Source organism: Sander lucioperca, chromosome 7, assembly GCF_008315115.2.
Source record: "Sander lucioperca isolate FBNREF2018 chromosome 7, SLUC_FBN_1.2, whole genome shotgun sequence".
NCBI classification, from domain to species: Eukaryota; Metazoa; Chordata; class Actinopteri; order Perciformes; family Percidae; genus Sander; species Sander lucioperca.
The window spans coordinates 36,983,439-37,010,938 of NC_050179.1; the positions used below are offsets into that span (position 1 = coordinate 36,983,439).

General features: G+C 48.3%; 2 protein-coding genes across 3 annotated transcripts in view; both read right to left on the reverse strand.

Annotated features, from left to right (window-relative positions):
- LOC116036403 (NLR family CARD domain-containing protein 3-like) overlaps positions 1–27,500 on the reverse strand; it is a 1,020,880-nt gene that overhangs the window by 899,789 nt on the left and 93,591 nt on the right. The window lies entirely within an intron of this gene.
- LOC116062567 (diacylglycerol kinase zeta-like) overlaps positions 1–27,500 on the reverse strand; it is a 54,832-nt gene that overhangs the window by 14,167 nt on the left and 13,165 nt on the right. The window contains exons 12-25 of one of the 2 annotated variants that reach the window (XM_036003619.1): positions 25,543–25,603; positions 24,918–25,031; positions 23,030–23,170; positions 21,699–21,777; positions 20,672–20,727; positions 16,625–16,687; positions 12,276–12,349; positions 11,291–11,402; positions 10,205–10,404; positions 9,567–9,667; positions 9,165–9,256; positions 7,902–7,971; positions 6,093–6,133; positions 4,463–4,593 (exon numbers count right to left, since the gene is read on the reverse strand). In XM_036003619.1, coding sequence (XP_035859512.1) covers positions 4,463–4,593; positions 6,093–6,133; positions 7,902–7,971; positions 9,165–9,256; positions 9,567–9,667; positions 10,205–10,404; positions 11,291–11,402; positions 12,276–12,349; positions 16,625–16,687; positions 20,672–20,727; positions 21,699–21,777; positions 23,030–23,170; positions 24,918–25,031; positions 25,543–25,603 — 1,335 coding nt within the window. Of the gene's footprint in view, positions 1–4,456; positions 4,594–6,092; positions 6,134–7,901; positions 7,972–9,164; positions 9,257–9,566; positions 9,668–10,204; positions 10,405–11,290; positions 11,403–12,275; positions 12,350–16,624; positions 16,688–20,671; positions 20,728–21,698; positions 21,778–23,029; positions 23,171–24,917; positions 25,032–25,542; positions 25,604–27,500 lie in introns of both variants that reach the window. The other variant, XM_036003618.1, reaches the window with a different exon arrangement.

Sequence of the window (27,500 nt, forward strand, 5' to 3'; positions counted from 1 at the left end):
GAAGAATCACATCATCTGCGTACAGTTTAAACACTTTGGGAACAACACGGTGAGAAACGTTTACCTTTCTCAGGGTCGTGTGAGGTAGCACTGGAAGGGCTGTCAGAGAGAGACAAGAGACAGAGACAAGAGACAGATCCAAAGATACGTTAGACACGAGGAACACGGAGGAGGTCACATGATCACACATGGATGGAGTCATACCTAATGACGGGGCTGAACTCAGCCAGCGTTGTCTCAGAGCGATGCACACTGAGAATCTTTGCCCCTCTCCTTCGGATCGCAGACAAGAGACAGCGAGAGACAGGATGGACAGCGAGAGACAGCGAGAGACAGGATGGACAGCGAGAGACAGGATGGACAGCGAGAGACAGGATGGATAGCGAGAGACAGGATGGACAGCGAGAGACAGGATGGACAGCGAGAGACAGTGAGAGACAGGATGGACAGCAAGAGACAGGATGGACAGTGAGAGACAGGATGGACAGCGAGAGACAGTGAGAGACAGGATGGACAGCAAGAGACAGGATGGACAGTGAGAGACAGGATGGACAGCGTGAGACAGCGAGAGACAGGATGGACAGCGAGAGACAGGATGGACAGTGAGAGACAGGATAGACAGCGTGAGACAGTGAGAGACAGGATGGACAGCGAGAGACAGGATGGACAGTGAGAGACAGCAAGAGACAGGATGGACAGCGAGAGATAGGATGGACAGCGAGAGACAGCGAGAGACAGGATGGACAGCGAGAGACAGGATGGACAGTGAGAGACAGCAAGAGACAGGATGGACAGCGAGAGATAGGATGGACAGCGAGAGACAGCGAGAGACAGGATGGACAGCGAGAGACAGCGAGAGACAGGATGGACAGCGAGAGACAGCGAGAGATAGGATGGACAGCGAGAGACAGTGAGAGACAGGATGGACAGCGAGAGACAGGATGGACAGTGAGAGACAGCAAGAGACAGGATGGACAGCGAGAGATAGGATGGACAGCGAGAGAAAGCGAGAGACAGGATGGACAGCGAGAGACAGCGAGAGACAGGATGGACAGTGAGAGACAGCAAGAGACAGGATGGACAGCGAGAGATAGGATGGACAGCGAGAGAAAGCGAGAGACAGGATGGACAGCGAGAGAAAGCGAGAGACAGGATGGACAGCGAGAGACAGCGAGAGACAGGATGGACAGCGAGAGATAGGATGGACAGCGAGAGACAGTGAGAGACAGGATGGACAGGATGATTAGGGTAATGGGTTGGTAGGTGCAAAAAAAAATAATGTTTGGTAGGTGTTTAAAGGTCCAGTGTGTTTAAAGGTCCAGTGTGTTTAAAGGTCCAGAGTGTTTAAAGGTCCAGTGTGTTTAAAGGTCCAGAGTGTTTAAAGGTCCAGTGTGTTTAAAGGTCCAGTGTGTTTAAAGGTCCAGAGTGTTTAAAGGTCCAGTGCGTGGGAGTTTCTCCCGTCTAGCGTTGAGATCATATCTCACAATCTGTCTCGCTCCACGCAGTTCAAAGTACGTATTACAGCTACGGTAGCCTTCACGCTTCAAAAAGCCGCTCTCTTGCTCTTTTCAATCTCCTTTTTCTTTTTCTGGGAGAAGAACAAGAGGACTCCTGTTCCTGAAATTTTGATTTTTGAATATGTGTGGCCATCCATGTTTCCTTCTCCAAACTTGCCGGGGGCCGGGAAGCTACGATACCCGTTAGCAGCATTAGCAGCATTAGCAGCATTAGCAGCATTAGCAAATGAAATTGTAAAATGTCAAGCCGATAGGAATACTTGGAATTGATGGTGGTGGTAAATATTCATGAAAAAGGACAAGTTGGTGAACGGGTAACACAGATTTAGATAATGAACAACTAAACACGTTACACACTGGACCTTTAAAACCTTGCCGTTATAAGGTTTAGGAGCTGAATGAATGTCATCTAAGGGCCTAAGACTGTAACCATATTTTTGTACTTAGTTTATGTATAGGAATATTGATATGTAAACAAAGATGTTGTAAGATTTAATTGTTACTATGTTCTGTGTTTATGTATTTAATGTGATATCATATATTATTATCAGCATACATGGAAAGGAATATGTATATCTGCAAGGAAAAGAATACTAGCTATACTGCTCTTATTTTTATATTCTATGACTGTTTTGTCAGAAAATGTATTTTTTTAATTATTTTTTTGTGCTATTTATTTATTTATTATCTGCTCTGACTTTTCCAGTGTTTTAGACACATATATGGAGATAACAACGGTCCAAAATAATGTGTAAAAAAAGACGCAAACTTGCACAAAGGCTACATTCAGACTGCAGGCAAAAGTGGCCCAAGTCTGTCAGACTTCTTCAGAAGTCGCGTGAACACAAATCTGGCCCAGATCAGATTTTCTTCAGACCAGATTGAGACCACTTCCATATGTGGTCCTGAATCAGACCCAGGTCTGATGGTTCTCAATGCGTCCGCAGTGTGAACAACCAAGGAGGATTTGATGCGACTTTTACGTCAATCTACATCAACATTTGTCACAATTATGCGCCGGTGGGCGTTAGCCTTAGACACAGACGGTAAGATTAAAAACTAGACTAGGCTACAACATGGGGATCAGTGATGGAGCGAGTCAATGGAGGGAGAGGGAGCTGTTAGACCTAATTAGTGTATGGGGAGATACTTCAATTCAGTCAAAACTAGAAGGATCATACCGTTACCGTCTCCTCCTCAGCACCTGCTCATTAATGTCACGCCTGCCATTACGCAAATATTTAGAAATAAAAGTGAAAATGCTGACTTCCTCCTAACCTCCCTAACTTTAGTGCAGCAGCGTGCTGCGTGTGATGTCATTGGTATTGGTCTTTTGATCATGTGGGTCAGTTAACACTGGAATCTGATATAGGCCACATTTTAGAAGGTCATGTGATCAGCCAAACATTTAGCATTAAGACTCGCGGTCTGAACGTAATCTCAGAGACACAATCTAACTACAAAGATGGACCACAGAGACCCAAAACAACCCCAAAGGAAACAAAAATAACCAAAAAAAGAGAAATATTTTGTGTGTCTGTGTGTGTGTGTGTGTGTGTGTGTGCGTGTGTCTGTGTGTGTGTGTGTGTGTGTGTGTGCGTGTCTACCTGCAGAGGGTAGTCTTTGAGGAGCTCTGAGACAAAGCATCAGCCACCGAACTGTCGCTGGAAATCCTCTTCCTCTGAAAGTCTCTCATCCTGAAAAAAACACACACACACACACACACACACACACACACACACACACACACACACACACACACACAGACACAGACACACAGACACACACACACACACACACACACACACACACACACACACACAGACAGACACATACATACATACACACACAGACACACACAGACACACACACGTCGTTTCTTTTGTTTCTGATTTCTGACTCTAAATGTCGTCTTCTTCAAAGGGACGAAGGGTCAGGTCTCCATGGAGACAACCATTGAAACATCCCATGTCCGATAATAATGACCAGCTGTCTCATTCACATTCATTCAGCCTCTGAAACGGGTCGTCATGACGATACGAGGACCAGCTTCTCCCAGCAGGGGGCGCTCTAAGCAGGGTCCTCAGGGGTAAATCTGATCCCACTCACGGCCAGTAACAATCAGTGGCCAAGTCACGCTACCTTAACGCTTATTATATGCTCCGCATTCAAAGTTAATACAGGAATCAATAGTCTGTAAACATTCTCCTGTCTGTCTGTCTGTCTGTCTCTCTGTCTGTGTGTGTCTGTGTGTGTGTCTGTAGGTGTGTGTGTGTGTGTCTGTATGTGTGTGAATATGTGCGTGTATATGTGTGTGTGTGTGTCTGTATGTGTGTGTGTGTGTGTCTGTATGTGTGTATATGTGCGTGTGTGTCTGTGTGTGTATATGTGCGTGTATATGTGTGTGTGTGTGTGTGTGTGTGTGTGTGTATATGTGTGCGTCTGTGTGTGCGCGTGTGTGTGTCTCCCTCTCTTTCTGTGTGTGTCTGTCTGTGTGTGTTTCCCTTTGTTTGTGTGTGTGCATGTCTGAGTGTGTCTGTGTATATGTGTGTATATGTGTGTGTGTGTGTGTGTGTGTGCGCGTGCATGCATGTGTGTGTGTGTGCGCGCGCGTGTGCGTGCATGTCTGTATGTGTGTGTGTGTGTGTGTGTGCATGTCTGTGTGTGTGTGTGTGTTCGTATATGTGTGTGTGTGTGTGCGTGCGTGTGTGTGTGTGTGCATGTCTGTATGTGTGTGTGTGTGTGTGTGTGCGCGCGCATGCGTGTGTGTGTATGTGTGTGTGTGTGTGTGTGTGTGTGTGTGTGTGCGCGTGCGTGCGTGTGTGTGTATATGTGTGTACTTGTATATTTCATACTGTGATAAAGTGAAGGGTGTGTCAGCCTCTGACCTGGGGGACTCGGAGGATTTGGGGGATGATGGGAAGGAGAACTGTCTCTGGTGCTGGTCCTGGTGCTCCTCGGAGTCCACCAGGTCCGGCATGCCCGGTGACGTGCCCACCGTCTCCCTGGCAACCAGCTCCGGGTCCAGGATGTACAGCTCCTCCTGAGAGATCTCGGTCACGTAGTTCAGGTGCTCCTGCAGAAACACACAGAGAGAGAAGGGCCTTTAACATGAGTTCAGGGCCCGAAATAAAGACCGGGGTCCCAAAAAACTGAGATACTCCTGTAGCTGGGGCGCCAAGAAATTATTGGAAATATTTGAAAAAAGATTTGGGTTTTTATATGACAGAATTAGGGCCATTGTAGGAAAATAAAAGAATACAGAGCTGGCGAAAGGGGGTCATTCCTGAGATTAAAGTGGTAAATTTAGGATATATTTTCAGATTTTCCTGCAGAAACACACAGAGAAACATCTTTAAAATTCCGCTTGATTTTGGGCGTTACTTAAAGGTATAGTGGAGGATTTTCTTTTTCCGGGTGGATCATCAAGACTATTGGTCCTCCTAGTTGTCAATCATTCTGGTGATATGTTTACGTAAGGCCGTCGTGCCCGACCGCTGCCTCCCCCTCTCTCACGGCCGCCTTCCCCCCCGCTCTCGGCTGGTGCTGGCTCTTGTGCCCCCGCCCCGACCTCGTCCCCCTCGGCCTCTAGGCGCACCCCTCCCCCTCCTGGATCTTGGTCGGGATGAACAGGGCACGGGCTCGTAGTCAATATCAGATCCCACAACACTGGACCGGTGGCGAGTCTGACATAGTGGAAAAAGTGCAAATCTTCTTTTGGAAAGTAGGCTTGTATGAGCCATGCCGACAGCAACTTGTAAACAGAGCGTGCACGAGGACAACTAGGCTCGTGCATGCTCTCTCGTGCACACGTTTAATAGGAGTTCCCACTCGGGAGCAGGTAGAGTGTTGCGCATGTGCATTTTTTCAAAAAGTGGAGAGGGCGGTTCTTTTCTAAAATTTGGGAAAATCCTCCACTATACCTTTAAATATGGATTTCTCACTTTGTCGCGTTTCTTTCTTTTCTTTTTAACAGCACATTACATATACACTACATAAATTATTGCTTGCGTAATGGCCAGTGTGCAGGACTTTCTCTAAGCTTTTGAGCTGCTACTTTTGATCATATCCTCCGCACTTGCCCGACAAAAGACGTGTGCAAAAACAGCTTTCCTACGTAACAGCACGTTACAAAAATAAAAGCACAAACCAATAAAAAAAATTAAATTAAAAATAAATGCCTGGAAAGAACCAGTTACCAATCTATTAGACCAGGTGTCATTAAAAAAATTTAAAAATTAAATAAAAAATTAAAATTAAAAAATTTAAAAATTAAAAAATCAAAAAATTTAAAAATTTAAAAATTTAAAAATTTAAAAATTTAAAAATTTAAAAATTTAAAAATTTAATTAAAATTAAAAAAATAAAAATAGATATAGTGCCCAATATTTTCCTGAAAGCATCCTCTCTCCTCATCACTCTCTAATATTATTCTACATCCTGTTATTGTGGCCAGACATCCCATAATCTCTGGTTTTCATGTTCTTTGACCATAGATATGTGCTTTCACAGACTGTTTCTGTAATGTTTATACGGATTTATATTTAAAACGTGAAATGAACGCGTTCCTCTCACCTGAGCACGGTCGATCCTGTAGAAGCGATCTGCGGTCGTACCTGAGAAACACAAAGATCATATATACCGTATATACTATATGTAAATACATACACAGTTAGGATTACTGTGTACAACAGTGGCTCTCAAATGAGGTACATGTACCCCAAGGGGTACTTTGGAGGACTGTAGGGGGTACGGGAGCGCTTTTTAAAGTTTCTGTCCCTTTTTGTCAGTATTTTCGACCTGTTTCCCCCCTTCCTTCCCTCCTTCCCCCCTTCTTTCCTTCCTTCCTTCCTTCCTTCCTTCCTTCATTCCTTCCCTCCTTCTTTCCTTCCTCCCTCCCTTCCTTCCTTCATTCCTTCCTCCCTCCCTTTTTTTTTCCTTCCTTCATTTTTCAAGGTTTTTGTCACTTTTTTTGAAGTTTGTCGTCCTTCTTTCTACTGTGTTTTTTTACAAGTCTGTCGTGTTTTCCAAAGTTTTCTAAGTTTTTGATAGTATTTTCCACCTTTTCTTGCCTTAACTTCCTTCTTTCTACCGACTTTTTCAAAGTTTTTATGTTTTTTTAAAAAGCTGTCAGGTTTCACATATACTGTATATACTATATGTAAATTAATATTGTGTAGACCAGGGGTTCTCAACCTTTTGCAAGCTGGGCCCCCCCAAAGCTGGTTCATTGCAGTTGCCCATTCATCGTACCTTCAAAGCTTTTTTGCAGCTGGTGGTGCGTCGGTTGCCTTGTTGGTCCTCACTAGAAATCTCTCCATTTTGTTTGGTTTAGAAATAATTTGGATGTGGATTAATTGTGTTTTCAATAAGTAATGATGTAACGATGTGTGCGTGTGTGCAGCCTGGACGTGGAGTGGTGTGTGTCTCCTCTGTGCTCTGACTGCAGGCTGGGACTGCTCCGCGAGGCTACTGAGAGACTGACCGGCTGTGAGGGCTTTTGGACGGGGGAGGGGCTCACGGCAGCACCCGCTGCTCGTTGAGCACATAGCTGCAGAGTGATACGTGCTTTTGAGTCTCCAAACACCACAAAAGTCTCCAATAACACCAGTAAAAGTTGCTAGATTTGTCGCTAGTCACTTTTAACAAAAAAGTCGCCAGGAGGATGATTTGTTTTACAGTGAGTGAGGCTCCACCAGAGCTTTCTCCGTAGCCTACAAAAGTGGCCTGATGTTTATACTTGTGCACTGGTGTGTGCGTGAGCCGGCGTGTGTGCGTGTGTGTGTGTGTGTGTGTGTGTGTGTGTGTGGGTGGGTGGGTGGTAGAGGGAGAAGTGAGAGAGTGACAGCGTTTAGCTTTAGAGCGAGTACCGACTCTAGAGTCATAGCCTCTGTTCTTTCTGACCACGGTGGGAGATCTGGAGCAGGAGAAGTTAACCCTCTCCTTGATCTCATGTTGTTATAGAGGAGGAGAACCAGGAGAAGTTAACCCTCTCCTTGATCTCATGTTGTTATAGAGGAGGAGAACCAGGAGAAGTTAACCCTCTCCTTGATCTCATGTTGTTGATGGAGAAGGAGAACCAGGAAATGAGTCGGGGAGGAAATGCAACGCTACCCAGCCACGACCGAACAGCGTGCGTCGCCGCGACGTGTAGTTACATTATGTGATTTTTTCCCCCCTCCCATCCTGTAGCCTACTCGCGCCCCCCCAGGAGAGTGTCTGCGCCCCCCCAGGGGGGCGGGCCCCACCGGTTGAGAACCACTGGTGTAGAGATATAGAGCAGCTGTCAGGTTTCTCATATACTGTATATACTATATGTAAATTAATATTGTGTAGAGATATAGAGCAGCTGTCAGGTTTCTCCCTCCGTGTTTGTGGACTTACAGTCGAGGAAACACCACTTCATGGACAACTTGTGCGAGGACAGACTGTCGTCCTTCATCGCGTCTCCGTCCTGGAGGAGCAGAGAGAGACAGAAGAAGCATTTTAACTCTTTCAGTCCATCAATGACTTCGCTCTTCTTCATCACTGCACGGTTCAACGGTGGCCGCTCGGGCAAGTGGACAAAAATTCTAGTTAAGTTATTTTTTTCTGCCACCTATACAAAAAAACGTTTTAAAAAAAACATGAAAAACGACATGAACTTCAGGGAAAAAAAGAAGTCAAATAAGTGTCAAATGTCGACAAAAACGGAGGAAAAACTCCCCGACAAAAACGCCAACATTTCATTTGTTATAAACACTGACACCAGCCGGCAGCTACATACGTCAAAATGGATTTTGGCAGGTTAAAAGTTAGGAGCCAATTTGGCCGGTGATGAATGAATGAATTAACTCTGCCTCTGTTTGAATCTGCCGCCTGCAGAAATGTTTCCAGAATTTTGGGGCAATTTTGTGTGTTTTGAGTCTTTTTAGAGACGCGAGGAGACAAGGGACAGTGGCGAGGAAACACGGGAGAGAGGCGAGGAGACACGGGGGGAGAGAGGAGACACGGGAGAGACGCGAGGAGACACGGGAGGAGAGAGGAGACACGGCGGGAGAGAGGAGACACGGGACAGTGGCGAGGAAACACGGGAGAGACGCGAGGAGACACGGTAGAGTGGCGAGGAGATACGGGAGAGAGGCGAGGAGACACGGGGGGAGAGAGGCGAGGAGACATAGGGGGAGAGTGGCGAGGAGACAAGGGAGAGAGGAGACACAGGAGAGAGGCGAGGAGACACGGGGGGAGAGAGGCGAGGAGACAAGGGAGAGAGGCGAGGAGACAAGGGAGAGAGGCGAGGAGATATGGGAGAGTGGCGAGGAGACACAGGAGAGGTGAGGAGGCACGGGAGAGTGGCGAGGAGACAAGGGAGAGAGGCGAGGAGACTCGGGGGGAGAGAGGAGACACGGGACAGTGGTGAGGACACATGGGAGAGTGGCGAGGATGCACGGGAGAGAGGTGAGGAGACACGGGAGGAGGGACGGGAGGAGAGAGGTGCCGAGGAGATGTGTTAAGAGGGTACAGAGTAACTACAATTTTAAAAACAATTCCACAGAATATTTTGGACGTTTGTTGTCGTTGCAATAACAGTAAACTAAAATGAATCGAGCTGCAGGCTTTAAGACAAGATGATGGAATAAATAAATAACGAGCGTGTCAGTGCTGCACCTGGTCCAGGTTGTCGTGGAGACGCTCGATCAGCAGGCGGCAGGTCTCCAGGTCGCTGTCTCCAGGGACGGTGATCACTCCCAGAGGAGTCGCTGCAGGAGGAGACACACGGAGACGTTAGGGACAGGGACAGCCTTCCTCTCTCAGTCCCTCAACCATGGAGATGTTAGGGACAGATACGGTGTAACGTGTGAAAAGAGGGAGGCCGTGTCTGTCACTCAATGGTGTTTTAAGCCCCCAACGTTGCCTTCCAGGCAGCGCGGCAATGGTTATGTTTAGGGTTAAGGTTAGCTGCCTGGAAGGCGACGTTGGGGGCTTAAAACACCATTGAGTGACAGACACGGCCTCCCTCTCTCAGTCCCTCAACCACGGAGACGTTAGTAAAGTAAAGGGCTGACTCACAGGCCTCCTTCAGCTGGTCCTTGTCGTAGTGCAGAGCCTCGTACGCTGCCATGCTGATCCTGTTCACTCGGATCTGCAGCTGCTCAGGAACCAGCTGCTGACTGCACACACACACACACACACACACACACACACACACACACACACACACACACACAGAGACATATATATATACACACACACACACACACACACACACACACACACAGACAGACATACACACACACACACACACACACACACACACACACACACAGACGACAGACAGACAGACAGACAGACAGACACACACACAGACATATATTACACACACACACACACCACACACACACACACAGACATATATATACACACACACACACACACACCACACACACACAGACATTATATACACACACACACACACACACACACACACACACACACAGACAGACATATACACACACACACACACACATTAGGACTGCAGTAAGGTGTGTGTGAACAGTGTGTATTAGTACTGCAGTAAGGTATGTGTGAACATTGTGTATTAGTATTGCAGTAGTGTGTGTATTGTTGACTCGTTGAGGTGGGGCATGGAGACCCTCCTCTTGGCCTTCAGTGTGTATTAGTACTGCAGTAGTGTGTGTACTGTTTACTCGTTGAGGTGGGGCATGGAGACCCTCCTCTTGGCCTTCTGCACCATGTTGGCCTGGTTCCTGAGCGTGATGTGGATGACGGACGGCGCCAGCCGGCACGGCTCCCCGTCCACCTGCATGGGGATGGACTTGAACGTGGTGAGGATCACTTCCTTACACTGATGGAGGCGCTCGCCGTGGCCGCCCACCTGCAGCGTGGCCTGCACGCAGACAACAGCAGCTCACACACACACACAGACACACACGGTGTGGGATACTGAGAACAATGGTGGGAGGTAGAGGTGGGAGGTAGAGGTGGGAGGTAGAAGGTGGGAGGTAGAGGTGGGAGGTAGAGGTGGGAGGTAGAGGGTGGGAGGTAGAGGGTGGGAGGTAGAGGTGGGAGGTAGAGGGTGGGAGGTAGAGGGGGGGAGGTAGAGGGAGGTAGAGGGTGGGAGGTAGAAGGTGGGAGGTAGAGGGTGGGAGGTAGAAGGTAGAGGGTGGGAGGTAGAGGTGGGAGGTAGAGGGGGGAGGTAGAGGGGGGAGGTAGAAGGGGGGAGGTAGAGGGGGGAGGTAGAGGGGGGGGAGGTAGAGGGGGGGAGGTAGAGGGGGGGAGGTAGAGGGGGGGAGGTAGAAGGGGGAGGTAGAGGGGGGAGGTAGAGGGTGGGAGGTAGAAGGGGGGAGGTAGAGGGGGGAGGTAGAGGGGGGGAGGTAGAAGGGGGAGGTAGAGGGGGGAGGTAGAAGGGGGGGGTAGAAGGGGGAGGTAGAGGGGGGGAGGTAGAGGGGGGGAGGTAGAGGGGGGGAGGTAGAGGGGGGGAGGTAGAAGGGGGAGGTAGAGGGGGGGAGGTAGAGGGGGGAGGTAGAGGGGGGGAGGTAGAAGGGGGGGAGGTAGAAGGGGGGAGGTAGAGGGGGGAGGTAGAGGGGGGGAGGTAGAAGGGGGAGGTAGAGGGGGGGAGGTAGAGGGGGGAGGTAGAAGGGGGAGGTAGAGGGGGGGAGGTAGAAGGGGGGGAGGTAGAAGGGGGAGGTAGAGGGGGGAGGTAGAGGGGGGGAGGTAGAGGGGGGAGGTAGAAGGGGGAGGTAGAGGGGGGGAGGTAGAAGGGGAGATCTCACCAGAGACGTCATGGTGAACCCGATGACCTCGATACAGCCGTCGTCATGACGCTGGGGTTCAAAGTCCTGATGTTCTCCGGGGTGACCCCAGGGTACGGTGCCGGCACAGTACCTGAACACACACACACACACACACACAGAGACACACACACACACACACACACACACACACACACACACACACACACACACACACACACAGACACACACACACACACACACACACACACACACACACACAGACACACACACACACACACACACACACACACAGAGACACACACACACACACACACACACACACACACACACACACACACACACAGAGACACACACACACACACACACACACACACACACACACACAGAGACACATTTACACAAGGAGACACACACAAAGACACACACACACACACACAGAGACACACACACACGCAGTGACTGTTAAGAGTGCATGTTGGAGAATAGCGTGGACACGCGCTTCACACTGCGAGCGGGCACGGGCGCCACTCGGCGGAAAAGGGAGAAAGAGACGTGAGTCTCTGTCTGGAGGAGAACTAGCCAGTTGAGATGGTGTGTGTGCGTCCTTGAGAACTGTAAGTTGTATAACTTACGTTGTCAGTTCATTGTTAGCTGGAGATTTCGTTGTTCGTGTTCGTCACCTGCTAGCTAGGTTGCACGTGGCTGTTGATTTGATATAATGGCGATTGCTGAACGCCCTCGCTCACGTTTGTATTTTAGGTGCATTATTTACATGCTACTGTAGTTACACTGCATTAAGATTAATGTAATTAACAGTGGGTTTATTCATATCTTATTCATACTTTATTTATATCGGCCAATTCCGGTCACCAGCCGGTCAATCGGTGCATCTCTACTTTATATTTCAGTCAAACAAAAACTACTAAACGCAGCAACATGAGCACGATGTCTGAGATGATTCTTCCCGTGGTCACAGCGAGCCGTGATTATGGGATGTCTTTACCTGGGGATGTTGAGGAAGAGCAGACACTGTAACTTCAGATCCTGGACTTTGGCTGTCAGGTCGGTGCCGTCACACTGAGGGGGAGGGAAACACACACACTGTACACACACTGTACACACAGAGTACTCACAGAGTACTCACAGAGTACTCAGAGTCCTCACTAAGTACTAACCCTTACATCGATGCTGATTGAGATATCGATTCAATGATCAACGATCCGATATATTTGATGCTAAGTCAAAATATCCATCCATCCTCAGGGCTGAAACCATTCCTCCAGGGACTCCAGTGATTCCACAACTCAAAAACATCCTTCATTTAATCCATGTAACTATATACTGTATATCAGGGGTCACCAACACGGTGCCCGCGGGCACCAGGTGGCCCCCAAGGACCACATGAGGAGCCCTCAGGCCTGTTCTAAAAATGAAAATTGAATATTGACATTATCTGTTTCCCACCTTGTTAAGTCATTGTTGATATTTATTGTGAGAAATCATTAACGTGATCAGTGTCTTCACATAGATGAGTATCATTAATCATTAATAATCATATATAACTAAAGGCAAACTCAGCAAATTTGTTATTTCAGAAGAGTGTATAACTGGTAGCCCTTCGTATGACTCAGTACCCATGAAGTAGCTCTCAGTTTCTAAAAGGTTGGTGACCCCTGATGTATATACAGCCCACGTGTTTCTGCACAGATGAGTATTACTGCCACACAGCGCCATGACGGTGTTGTGTGTAGAGGTGACGTGACAAATACCGTAGGGATTGCAAATTGCAACGTGACATCATGACTTCGCGTAAACATACACGGCACTTTCTAAAGCCAAGTGGTGTGTTAGGCCGGTTACACACTGGATGCGTCGCGCGAGCGTGTCGTGTCAGCTGCGTGGCGTGTCCGTTTATATTTCGGCTCCCATGGTAACAGGTTAGGGCTTACACACTGCCTGCCTGAGACGCGTGCCTGCTAGAAATAGAACCGACGGCTATTTTTCACGCGAGCGTGTTGGAAGCGTTTCCAGGCAAAATAGAATAGGAAAATATGTTTATATGTCATTTAGACACGAATGCATATTAATAAATGACATCTTGATGTTTGAAAGTCTCGAGGTTTTGACATCAATGTAGATATAAATGTAATCAGAGAAAAGATTTTCAAATATAGCACCTGTCATACAGAACGAAATATTCTGTAACATATTTTGCAGTCAATACTGCCGACGTTGTCGTGCTTTAATCAGATCAGTAGCTATATATTTATGTTTAACAACTCTCTCCCCATATGTGGAACAAGCCGATATATAAAGGGGAGGAGAGGCTACAATCACAACGTAGTGTTCTGAGTGACGGTCCAACATCAGAGAGGCTCTATAGGCTCTCTACAGCTACACTAAGTTGTTAGAAACAGACAGCCCACTTACCCATTTGTCAGAGTTTGAATCTGTCGGCGCTATGTATGTATGTATATATATATTTATGCCCTCCCTGTACCTAGCAGCAGGAGCAGCGCCGCGTCAGACACGCTTCTGGTGGTAGGACACAGAAAAATCCACGCAGCCGCCACGCTTCTGAGACGCAACAGAAACGCCACGCTCGCGCGACGCATCCAGTGTGTAACCGGCCTTATCTGTACGCATTATGAACTATCCGCGTGTATGTCTACGCTGTATACAGCGGACGGAAACATACACGCCACTTTCTAAAGCCAAGTGGCATCTGTATGCATTTTGAGCGCCGTATACAGCGCCGGTTGAGTTTAGGAAACGGCACACGTGGCACCTGATCCCCGGTCTCCTGGTGAAAGTCCTGTGTTTGACCCGTCCTCCCCCCCGACCAACCTCCCTACGAGGATTTTCATACCACTCGCTACGGCGTCAATTCACACGCAATCGCAAGATAATGTAAGTCAATGGAGGCCGAACGGCGTTGATAAACACGCAAAAAAGCGAGTATGCATCTTGATAACACGCCAATAATGGCATACGGATTGGCGTGTCACACATACGCTGACAAATACTTCATCATCTGAGCAGAAAGAGTCCAGTCTCACGTTACCGAGTCCACGGAGAAAAAAAACAGAAAAAGTGACCAAAAAACGAAAATTTGGGTGTTTTATTAAATATTATAGCATTTGAAAAAACAAAATGACAAAAGAACGTTGAAAAAAAGTGTCAAAAATTCCGGAAACAAACTTGGAAAAAACACCCCCGAAAAAAAGCCCGGAAAAGCGAAAAATGTCGAAAAAGAAGAACTAAAATTTTGACCCAGAAAAACAAAACAAACAAAGTTGCACGGTCGACAGGAAGACAACAGGAGGGATGAGACCTGACCTGACGTATTTTAATCAGTCAGTCGGTGGATTTACGGCGTGGTGTGTACAGCTGACGTGACGAAGACGGCAGCGATTGCCAAATGGAAGAAGAGAGAGAAAGTAGTGAGGAAGAGAGAGGCCAGAGAAAAAAAACCACAAAGTGTCCAAAGTTTGGGACTTTTTTAAGATGAACCAAAACCAAAACCCTGTAACGTTACCGTGCTGACAAATGCTTCAGCATCTGAGCAGAAAGAGTCCAGTCTCACGTTACCACCGAGTCCACAGAGAAAAAGTGACAAAAAAATTTAGAAAAAATAACTGAAAAAGTGATAAAAAAAGAAGAGAAAAAAAACAGAAAATTTGGGTGTTTTATTAAATATTATAGCACCGGAAAAAAGTGTCAAAAATTTCAGAAAAAAGCTTCAGAAATGCAGCGAAAAACATCGACGCAAACATCAATAAAGCGGCTAAAAAAATCTACAAAAACATCGTAAAAAGTGACAAAAAACTTGAAAAAACAACCTGACAAAAAGGCCGGGAAAAGCGAAAAACGTCGAAAAAGAACAACTCAAATTTTGACCCGGAAAAACAAAATAAACAAAGTTGCACGGTCGACAGGAAGACAACAGGAGGGATGAGACCTGACCTGACGTATTTTAATCAGTCAGTCGGTGGATTTACGGCGTGGTGTGTACAGCTGACGTGACGAAGACGGCAGCGATTGCCAAATGGAAGAAGCTGAACCGAAACCAAAACCCTGTAACGTTACCGTGTGTAAAACCCAACTAGTTGACAAATGCTTCAGCATCTGAGCAGAAAGAGTCCAGTCTCACGTTACCACCAAGTCCACGGAGAAAAAGTGACAAAAATATTTTGAAAAAATAACTGAAAAAGTGATTAAAAAAAGAAGAGAAAAAAAACAGAAAATTTGGGTGTTTTATTAAATATTATAGCATTTGAAAAAAGTGTCAAAAATTCCGGAAAAAAAACTCCAGGAACGCAGCGAAAAACATCGACGCAAACATCAATAAAGCGGCTAAAAAAAAATCTACAAAAACATCGTAAAAAGTGACAAAAAACTTGAAAAAACAACCTGACAAAAAGGCCGGGAAAAGCAAAAAATGTCGAAAAAAAACAACTCCAATTTTGACCCAGAAAAACAAAATAAACAAAATTGCACGGTCGACAGGAAGACAACAGAAGGGATGAGACCTGACCTGACGTATTTTAATCAGTCACGGTACAGATCCATTTGACCGTGCGACGCAAAGCATCCTGGGAAGGCGGCGCTGCATTTGAAAAAATGCTGCATTTAGCGTCCAAAAGCTGGCCGATGTCCATCTTTATGCAAATTAATCCGTTGGACGCGACGCGACTATCCAGTAGAAGTAGACGGAAATCTTCTAAACTGACCTTTGTTGATCTGAAATGAAGACAGATTCAGCAGCTGCACGGCCTATTTCTCTCTTAAGATGTTTTCAGAAACACGTTTCGGTGAACTATTTTAGTCCAACATGAGATCGTATTCTGAACGAGACGCCATGACAGTCTGTTGAAATTCTCGAGAAGCCAAACCCACGTCAGGCGTTCGTCCAATCAGCTGCCGGTCAGGGGCGTGGAGCATCAACCATGGATCTATGACGTTGCGACACCACGCTTCAGTCGTGTCGGACAAATGGATCTTTACCATCAGTCTGTGGATTTACGCCGCTGTGTGTACAGGTGACGTGACGAAGACGGCGGCGATTGCCAAATGGAAGAAGAGAGAGAAAATAGCGAGGAAGAGAGAGGCCAGAGAAAGCTGACACAAACCAAAGTCTGTAGAGTGTGTAACACCAAACTGAGAGAAGGAACGTCTGCAGATGAACGTCTCCAGGACCTGTTGGATGACTCTCTTTAGCGGTTAGCTTAGCACGGCACCATAGCAACCATAACCAATAGTAACTTGGCTGCTCCACTACCTCTCGGCAAACATGCTCACATCTGGTTTTAGAAAACGAAGACGGCGTCCACAGACCAACGGGTTACTCACCACCACTCGGATGTGCTTGGCCAGGTCTTTGGAACTCCGGCTCAGGAAGTCTGAGAAGGCCGTCTGAAACACACACACACACACACACACACACACACACACACACACACACAGGGACACACACACACACACAGAGACACACACACACACACACACACACAGACACACACACACACACACACACACACACACACACACACACACACACACACAGAGACACACACACACACACACACACACACACACACACACACACACACACACACACAGAGACACACACACACACACACACACACACACAGACACACACACACAGAGACACACACACACACACACACACACACACAGAGACACACACACACACACACACACACACACACACACACACACACACACAGAGACACACACACACACACACACACACACACAGAGACACACACACACACACACACACACACACACACACACACACACACACAGAGACACACACACACACACAGAGACACACACACACACACACAGAGACACACACACACACACACACACACACACACACAGACAGACAGAGAGACACACACACACACACACAGACAGAGAGACACACACACACACAGACAGAGAGACACACACACACACACACACAGAGACACACACACACACACACACACACACACAGAGACACACACACACACACACACACACACACACACACACACACACACACACACACAGAGACACACACACACACACACACACACACACACAGAGACACACACACACACACAGAGACACACACACACACACACAGAGACACACACACACACACACACACACACACACACACACACACACACACACAGAGACACAAACACACACACACACACACACAGACAGACAGAGAGACACACACACACACACACACACACACACACACACACAGACAGACAGAGAGACACACACACACATACGCACACACACACACACACACACACACACACACACACACACACACACACTTTTGTTTCTGTTTGTTGTGTCAGACTATGCTACATTCAGGAAGTGTCTTTGTTAAGAGCAGATACAATAAAAAGGGAGTTGAGATATATCTGACTGTATTTGTTGATGGAAACCGTGATGATATATAATAATACTGAGGAGTAGGGTTGGGCGGTAATACGGTAATACGGTATACCACCAGGTCTAAAAATAGCAACGGTATCAGTTTCAATACGTCAAAAAAAATGCAATGCACTTATACAGGAGACAAGGATGAAATATTAAATTGTGGTGACCCACAAATAAGACTGAAAGAGACATTCACCAAGGTACTGTAGCTTTAAGGGAGAGGTGTTATGACATACGAGTTCTGGGTTAACGGCTGAATTATGTCAAACGACAACGGTGATGAAAATGCTGTTGCTGCGGCGGCACTATCAAGTTGTGCTATCTACGCGGCCACCATCAAGTTACCGGACTTTTGGCAGCACAACCCACGGCCGTGGTTTCAGCACATCGAGGCCCAGTTCCAGCTGAGAGGAATAACACAGGACGTTACAAAGTATTTCCACGTGGTATCGGCCTTAGATGCCTCAACAACAGCCAGGGTTATGGTGCTGTTAGAGGCTCCTCCTGCTAACGCAAGTAAGACGCACTCCAAACATTCCTGTTGGAACTCTCTGAACTGTCGGAGCTGGAGAAAGCAGACCGCCTGCTGTCCCTGAACGGCCTTGGCGACAGCAAGCCGTCCGAGTTAACGGAGAGGATGCTGGCTGTGCTGGGCGCGGCCGATCCCTCACTCCTCTTCGCCCACATTTTCCTGCGGCAGCTTCCAGCACCCGTGCGCACCGCACTGGCCTGCTCCCCCCTCTCTTCCTCCAGAGACTATCGGGCGCTGGCCTGCTCCCCCCTCTCTTCCTCCAGAGACTATCGGGCACTGGCCTGCTCCCCCCTCTCTTCCTCCAGAGACTATCGGGCGCTGGCCTGCTCCCCCCTCTCTTCCTCCAGAGACTATCGGGCACTGGCCTGCTCCCCCCTCTCTTCCTCCAGAGACTATCGGGCGCTGGCCTGCTCCCCCCCCTCTTCCTCCAGAGACTATTGGGCACTGGCCTGCTCCCCCCTCTCTTCCTCCAGAGACTATCGGGCGCTGGCCTGCTCCCCCCTCTCTTCCTCCAGAGACTATCGGGCGCTGGCCTGCTCCCCCCTCTCTTCCTCCAGAGACTATTGGGCACTGGCCTGCTCCCCCCCCTCTTCCTCCAGAGACTATCGGGCGCTGGCCTGCTCCCCCCTCTCTTCCTCCAGAGACTATCGGGCACTGGCCTGCTCCCCCCTCTCTTCCTCCAGAGACTATCGGGCGCTGGCCTGCTCCCCCCTCTCTTCCTCCAGAGACTATCGGGCGCTGGCCTGCTCCCCCCTCTCTTCCTCCAGAGACTATTGGGCACTGGCCTGCTCCCCCCTCTCTTCCTCCAGAGACTATCGGGCGCTGGCCTGCTCCCCCCTCTCTTCCTCCAGAGACTATCGGGCACTGGCCTGCTCCCCCCTCTCTTCCTCCAGAGACTATCGGGCGCTGGCCTGCTCCCCCCCCTCTTCCTCCAGAGACTATTGGGCACTGGCCTGCTCCCCCCTCTCTTCCTCCAGAGACTATCGGGCGCTGGCCTGCTCCCCCCTCTCTTCCTCCAGAGACTATCGGGCGCTGGCCTGCTCCCCCCTCTCTTCCTCCAGAGACTATTGGGCACTGGCCTGCTCCCCCCCCTCTTCCTCCAGAGACTATCGGGCACTGGCCTGCTCCCCCCTCTCTTCCTCCAGAGACTATCGGGCACTGGCCTGCTCCCCCCCCTCTTCCTCCAGAGACTATCGGGCACTGGCCTGCTCCCCGCTCTCTTCCTCCAGAGACTATCGGGCACTGGCCTGCTCCCCCCTCTCTTCCTCCAGAGACTATAGGGCACTGGCCTGCTCCCTGCTCTCTTCCTCCAGAGACTATTGGGCACTGGCCTGCTCCCCCCCCTCTTCCTCCAGAGACTATCGGGTGCTGGCCTGCTCCCCTCTCTTCCTCCAGAGACTATCGAGCACTGGCCTGCTCCCCCCCTCTTCCTCCAGAGACTATCGGGCACTGGCCTGCTCCCCCCTCTCTTCCTCCAGAGACTATAGGGCACTGGCCTGCTCCCTGCTCTCTTCCTCCAGAGACTATTGGGCACTGGCCTGCTCCCCCCCCTCTGCCGCCAGAGACTATCGGGTGCTGGCCTGCTCCCCTCTCTTCCTCCAGAGACTATCGAGCACTGGCCTGCTCCCCCCCTCTTCCTCCAGAGACTATCGGGTGCTGGCCTGCTCCCCTCTCTTCCTCCAGAGACTATCGAGCACTGGCCTGCTCCCCTCTCTTCCTCCAGAGACTATCGAGCACTGGCCTGCTCCCCCTCTCTTCCTCCAGAGACTATAGGGCACTGGCCTGCTCCCCCCTCTCTTCCTCCAGAGACTATCGGGCACTGGCCTGCTCCCTCCTTCTCTTCCTCCAGAGACTATCGGGCGCTGGCTGTGGAGGCAGACAGGATTTTCCTCGCCAACCGGCAGCAGTTTGTCCACGCACTGCTGCCCCCCCAGCACACGTCTGCCCCGCTTGCACTCCACAAAATCTAATGTATGTAATTATGTGTGGTTGTCATCAGGTGACAGTGTGGAGGAGAAAGTAGTTTTTTGTAACTTGTTGTTATTATGGTTTCAGTATTAGTGTTTGGTATTCAGTTTCTGAACAGTGAAGCCAACAGTTTGGTGACACCGTCTGAGCCTTATGTCATCATTTTTAATTAGTCACGGTAATACCGTATACCGCGGTAAAATAGGGAGGAGGTTTGACGGTATCAAAATTTGGATACCGCCCAACCCTACTAGGAGGTGACGCATGGTGATGCATCATGATAGATCATAATCACAAGGAAAGGCCGGTGAAGACTCACCTCTAGGAATACCTTGACATTACAGCCGAGAGTGTGTGTGTGTGTGTGTGTGTGTGTGTGTGTGTGTGTGTGTGTGTGTGTGTGTGTGTGAGAGGAAACCCACCCCTGCATAGAACATCTTATTCCTGAAGCGGCTGTTGAACTTCTCGGGGTTGGCCTCTGAAAAGACCAATCAGAGACGTTAAACACGGAATAATAATCTAATAATCCTCCTACTGCACTTTATCGGACTCAAACACAGGAAGGAAGGGGAGGACACGCTTTCCATCCACCGTCGGCTCTCTCAGCTTCATTAGAGGAGATGTGAATTGAATTAGAAAGGTTTTCATCGATCCCTGTTGGGTAATCAGGTCGCTGAGCAGCGGAGGAGAGGAAGCAGATAAGAATAGGACAAACACAGAGGAGCACTAAAGATAACCAGCAGGCTCTTTAAAGGGACAGTTTGGCTCTTTAAAGGACAGTTTGGCTCTTTAAAGGGACAGTTTGGCTCTTTAAAGGGACAGTTTGGCTCTTTAAAGGGACAGTTTGGCTCTTTAAAGGACAGTTTAGATGGATACAAGTGTAATTATATAGTCAGTGTATTAGAGCCCTAAAAACATTTACCAGAAATTGTTTTCTCAAAAGCTCAGAATCTGTCTGTGTGTGTGTGTGTGTGTGCATGCGTGCGTGCGTGTGTGTGTGTGTGCGTGTGCACATGCGCGTGTGTGCATGTATGTGCATGTGTCTGTACGTGTGTGCGTGTGTCTGCATGCGTGTCTCTAAGTGTGTGCGTGTGTGAGTGTGTGTGTGCGCATGTGTGTGTGTGTGTGTGAGTGCATGTGTGTGTGTTTGCGTGCATGTGTGTATGTTTGTCTGTGCGCGCGTGTCTGCGTGTGAGTGTGCGCGCGCGTGTGTGTGTGTGTGTGTGTGTGTGTGTGTGTGTGTGCGCGTGTGTGTGTGTGCGTGTGTGTGTGTATACGTGAGTGTGTGTGTGTGTGTGTGTGCGTGCGTGCGTGTATATGTGTGTGTGTGTGTGTGTATATGTGAGTGTGTGTGTGTGTGTATATATATATGTGAGTGTGTGTATATGTGAGTGTGAGTGTGAGTGTGTGTGTGTGTGTGTGTGTGTGTGTGTGTGTGTGTGTACTGACCTCTGGATTCATGGAAGCCCAGCGTGACGTGAGCGTCGAAGCCCAGACTGAAGTAGTTGTTGAAGACATCGATAGGAAGCTGCCAAACAAAACGCAGAAATCATCGGCAGTAAAGAACTACGCATGATGGAAACAAGTAAACTGTCCTCCCATTGCAGTGTGTGTAAAGAATCCAACCAGCTGTGTGTTTAATGGTCTACACACATACACACACACACACACACACACACACACACACACACACACACACACACACACAGCCCTGCCAGATGAACTCATGGACCCCTTAATCGAATCCCAATCTATAGGTGCGTTCCCACCAGACTCCATGTAAATAATCAGGACTTTTAGCGTGTATAGAGCCAGCATATTCCCACCAGACTCCATGTAAATAATCAGTACTTTTAGCGTGTATAGAGCCAGCATATTTCCACCAGACTCCATGTAAATAATCACTACTTTTAGCGTGTATAGAGCCAGCATATCTCCACCAGACTCCATGTAAATAATCAGGACTTTTAGCGTGTATAGAGCCAGCATATTTCCACCAGACTCCATGTAAATAATCAGGACTTTTAGTGTGTATAGAGCCAGCATATTTCCACCAGACTCCATGTAAATAATCAGGACTTTTAGCGTGTATAGAGCCAGCATATTTCCACCAAACTCCATGTAAATAATCAGGACTTTTAGCGTGTATAGAGCCAGCATATTCCCACCAGACTCCATGTAAATAATCAGTACTTTTAGCGTGTATAGAGCCAGCATATTTCCACCAGACTCCATGTAAATAATCACTACTTTTAGCGTGTATAGAGCCAGCATATCTCCACCAGACTCCATGTAAATAATCAGGACTTTTAGCGTGTATAGAGCCAGCATATTTCCACCAGACTCCATGTAAATAATCAGGACTTTTAGTGTGTATAGAGCCAGCATATTTCCACCAGACTCCATGTAAATAATCAGGACTTTTAGCGTGTATAGAGCCAGCATATTTCCACCAAACTCCATGTAAATAATCAGGACTTTTAGCGTGTATAGAGCCAGCATATTTCCACCAGACTCCATGTAAATAATCAGGACTTTTAGCGTGTATAGAGCCAGCATATTTCCACCAGACTCCATGTAAATAATCACTACTTTTAGCGTGTATAGAGCCAGCATATCTCCACATGTAAATGGGTGAATTAAGGGTTTATTTCAACCAAACCAGAGTGGTGATTGTTGGAATAGTGGAAAGATGAACCAAGACAGCTTTGGAATGAGTACTGGAGTAAAATGTATGTAGTAACATTCGACCACTGCTGGTGTGTGAGACGGAGACGGACCTTGTCTGTCTGATGTTCGTCCCGGTCCTCCGGCCGGGCCTCGGGATTGGCCTCCACGTCCAGGTTCCAGCGGTCCAGCTGCATGATGTTTCCGTCCTCCACGTGCGAGAGGATCTTGGTTATCGGCTCGTCTGTGTAACCCTAGGAAACAAGAGTTCACATCCTGTCAGCACAGAGATGGGGACTCGAGTCCGAGTCTCGCACATAGACAGTATATAAGAATGGAGCAGCAGGTCCCGTGTCTCTGGACGGAGACCAGTGAAGTCTCTTTCCCGGTGATGGCTGAGCGTTACTGAGCAGCCTCCAACTGAGCTTGAAGACGTAGATGTGACGTGAGCAACCTGTCTGAAAGTTGGAAGTCTTCTGGTAGCTGTGCCAAGAGAAATCTCAATCATTCCCAATCTAGCAGAGACGGAGAGCGTAGGTATATGTAAGGAGATAACATAGACACAGGCTAATTATTGATCACTAAAATGATAGTTAACATTAGGAATTAAACTTAAACAGCTAATGGAAGTCCAAACTGCCTGAGAGCTTCTCCTGTACTATACGGTAATTCCTCTACTATGAGACAGTAAGTCTCGTGGTTATGACCCAATCGTTAGCCTATTTTTATAAAAACGTCTGCTACGGAGCCATAACGTGAGCTACAAGGTAATGGAGCCTTTTATACATTGTCGTGTTTCTTTAGAAATAAACAACGGACAAATAGAGTCTTTAAACTCTTCAGATGTAAAGTTATTCTCTGTCAAAGTGACGTCAAAATGAATGGCAGTCAATGGGATGCTAACGGGAGGTGATGGCTTGGTAGCAGCAAAATGGCGCCATAGGAGCTACGCGGTCCCAGGAGAAGCTGACCCCCTTGGTCTCGCACAAACAGCGGACTTCAGACTTGACTCGGACTCGAGCTTCGAGACTCGTCAACAACCTGTTTTCATGCAATTATTGCTTTTTAAATCTAAATGTATTCATGTATTTCTATTTTCTTTTATTGGCGCATATATGTTGGGGAAACGTATGACGAGCTGCATGTCCCCTTCCCTCTGCCATAATGTGTAACGTAACGCATGCATTATGCCTTGTGTGCTCGCACTCACATATCTCACATATGTCAATGCATTGCCAATGGCGACACCAAGTCCTCCCGGAGTTGTGCCTTTTGTCATTAGTTTAGGTTTCAATAACTTGGTAAACAGAGGCAGTAAGAGAACAGCTACATGCAAGGTGTGTGGCTGAAGATAAATGATGCCGGATCAACAACGTGGAACTTCATCAGGCATCTCCAAACGCACCCAGATAGGTCAGTCACTGGATAATGTGGAAGAGATGTTAAATTTAGCATATATCGTCACAGGTAACAAGCTAACCATCGCTAAGTGTTGTGCTAATGCTGGGAACAGGCACACTGTATCTTTATAGTTATATCGGAGCCACGGTGCCTCTGCTAAATAGTCTCAGGAAGGAACTTGTTTTGGTGGAACGTGTGGACGTTCAAAAGTAGTTTTAGTCGTGCAACAGAAAACTCAGATTGGACCGATAGTCTAGCTAGCTGTCTGGATTTACCCTGCAGAGATCTGAGGAGCAGTTAACCATAGTCCTCACAAATCAGCCGGAGGTTAGAACGCCAACACAGAGACAGAGGAAGGGGACGGACACAGCACTGAAAAGAAGAGCGATTTTTTTTTAAAATGTATATATTGTTTTATATGTATGCATAAAGAGTATTTTGTCCTGTTTCCCTAGCAGCGACGCTAATCATTCAGCAGCGGTGAATGCATATTATATATACACACACACACATTTATATACACACACACATATATATATATACACACACACACATACATATATATATATATATATATATATATATCAGAGCAGAACTCACCCCTCCCCAGTTGAGAGTCCGGGCCAGGTCGTTGCCGGTCCCCAGAGGGAGGATTCCTACCGGAGGGGCGGGGTTTATCTTCAACTCATCCAATACAGACAAGATCCAGCCCACCTACACACACACACACACACACACACAGACACACACACACACACACACACACACACACACACACACACACACACACACACACACACACACACACACACACACACACACACACACACACACACACACACACACACACACACACACACACACACACACACACACACACACACACACACACACACACACACACAGGGACACACACACACACACACACACACACACACACACACACACACACACACACACACACACACACACACACACACACACACACACACACACACGCTTTGATAATCTGTAAATTCTTTCTTTAATGGAATTAAATAACATTTTCATTCATGTGTGCTGCTGTGTCTGCAGCATCATTAGAAGGTGTGTGTGTGGGTGTGTGTGTGTGTGTGTGTCCCTGTGGGTGTTCGATGTGTGTGTGTCCCTGTGTGTGTGTGCAGTTTGTGTTAAAGCCCTCCCTCCTGTTTATCTACTGTCTGTGGTGATGTAATGTGGGACTCACTGTCCCGTCCCCCCCGCAGGCCAGGATCCTCAGGTTGGGCACTTTGGCGTACAGCTCCAACCTGCAGGAAACACAAAGAAAGCATGGCCATCATGTCTCGTCGCTCCCCCAAAACAGAAATAAAAGGAACTGGGATGCTCCCCTGGGGGTCTGAAACACCAGAAAAGTTGCTATATTTTGCTAAATAAAAATGCTTCCGCAAAGAGAAACTATCCATCTATGATTCCTTAATTTGGAAAGTAAACCCTCGTCTAAAACAGCAAACTTTACGTGAGCGGAACGCACGTGTCAACAACCAGGGTTTCCAACCAGGGTTTCCCCAGGACTGCCAGAGTTAGACATCTTTAACCCCACCTAGGATGAAATGTAATGCCAACTTCACGGCCATATCATGGGAAATCAGCGTGGATTTTAAAGTGCTCATATTATGCTCATTTTCAGGTTCATAATTGTATTTAGAGGTTATATCAGAATAGGTTTACGTGGTTTATTTACAAAATATATATATATATTTTTGTTGTACTGCACACTGCTGTAACATCTTTGTTGGGAGTCACACATGCTCAGTACCTAGGTAAGGACTACTAGCCAGTCAGAAGCAGAGTATTCTTACCCCTCTCTGGGTACCCCTCTGGGTCCTTAACCCTCTCTGGGTTCTAACCCCTCTCTGAGTTCTAACCCCTCTCTAGGTACCCCTCTCTGGGTTCTTACCCCTCTCTGGGTTCTAACCCCTCTCTAGGTACCCCTCTCTGGGTTCTTACCCCTCTCTAGGTACCCCTCTCTGGGTTCTTACCCCTCTCTAGGTACCCCTCTCTGGGTCCTTAACCCTCTCTGGGTTCTTACCCCTCTCTGGGTTCTAACCCCTCTCTAGGTACCCCTCTCTGGGTTCTTACCCCTCTCTGGGTTCTTACCCCTCTCTAGGTACCCCTCTCTGGGTCCTTACCCCTCTCTGGGTTCTTACCCCTCTCTAGGTACCACTCTCTGGGTTCTTACCCCTCTCTAGGTACCCCTCTCTGGGTTCTAACCCATCTCTAGGTACCCCTCTCTGGGTTCTTACCCCTCTCTAGGTACCCCTCTCTGGGTTCTTACCCCTCTCTAGGTACCCCTCTCTGGGTACCCCTCTGTGGGTTCTTACCCCTCTCTGGGTACCCCTCTGTGGGTCCTTATCCCTCTCTAGGTACCCCTCTCTGGGTCCTTATCCCTCTCTGGGTACCCCTCTGTGGGTTCTTACCCCTCTCTGGGTACCCCTCTGTGGGTTCTTACCCCTCTCTGGGTACCCCTCTGTGGGTCCTTACCCCTCTCTAGGTACCCCTCTGTGGGTTCTTACCCCTCTCTAGGTACCCCTCTCTGGGTACCCCTCTGTGGGTTCTTACCCCTCTCTGGGTACCCCTCTGTGGGTCCTTACCCCTCTCTGGGTTCTTACCCCTCTCTAGGTACCCCTCTGTGGGTCCTTACCCCTCTCTAGGTACCCCTCTGTGGGTTCTTACCCCTCTCTAGGTACCCCTCTGTGGGTTCTTACCCCTCTCTAGGTACCCCTCTCTGGGTCCTTACCCCTCTCTGGGTACCCCTCTGTGGGTTCTTACCCCTCTCTGGGTACCCCTCTGTGGGTCCTTACCCCTCTCTAGGTACCCCTCTGTGGGTTCTTACCCCTCTCTAGGTACCCCTCTCTGGGTACCCCTCTGTGGGTTCTTACCCCTCTCTGGGTACCCCTCTGTGGGTCCTTACCCCTCTCTGGGTACCCCTCTGTGGGTTCTTACCCCTCTCTGGGTACCCCTCTGTGGGTCCTTACCCCTCTCTGGGTACCCCTCTGTGGGTCCTTACCCCTCTCTGGGTACCCCTCTGTGGGTTCTTACCCCTCTCTGGGTACCCCTCTGTGGGTCCTTACCCCTCTCTGGGTACCCCTCTGTGGGTTCTTACCCCTCTCTGGGTACCCCTCTGTGGGTCCTTACCCCTCTCTG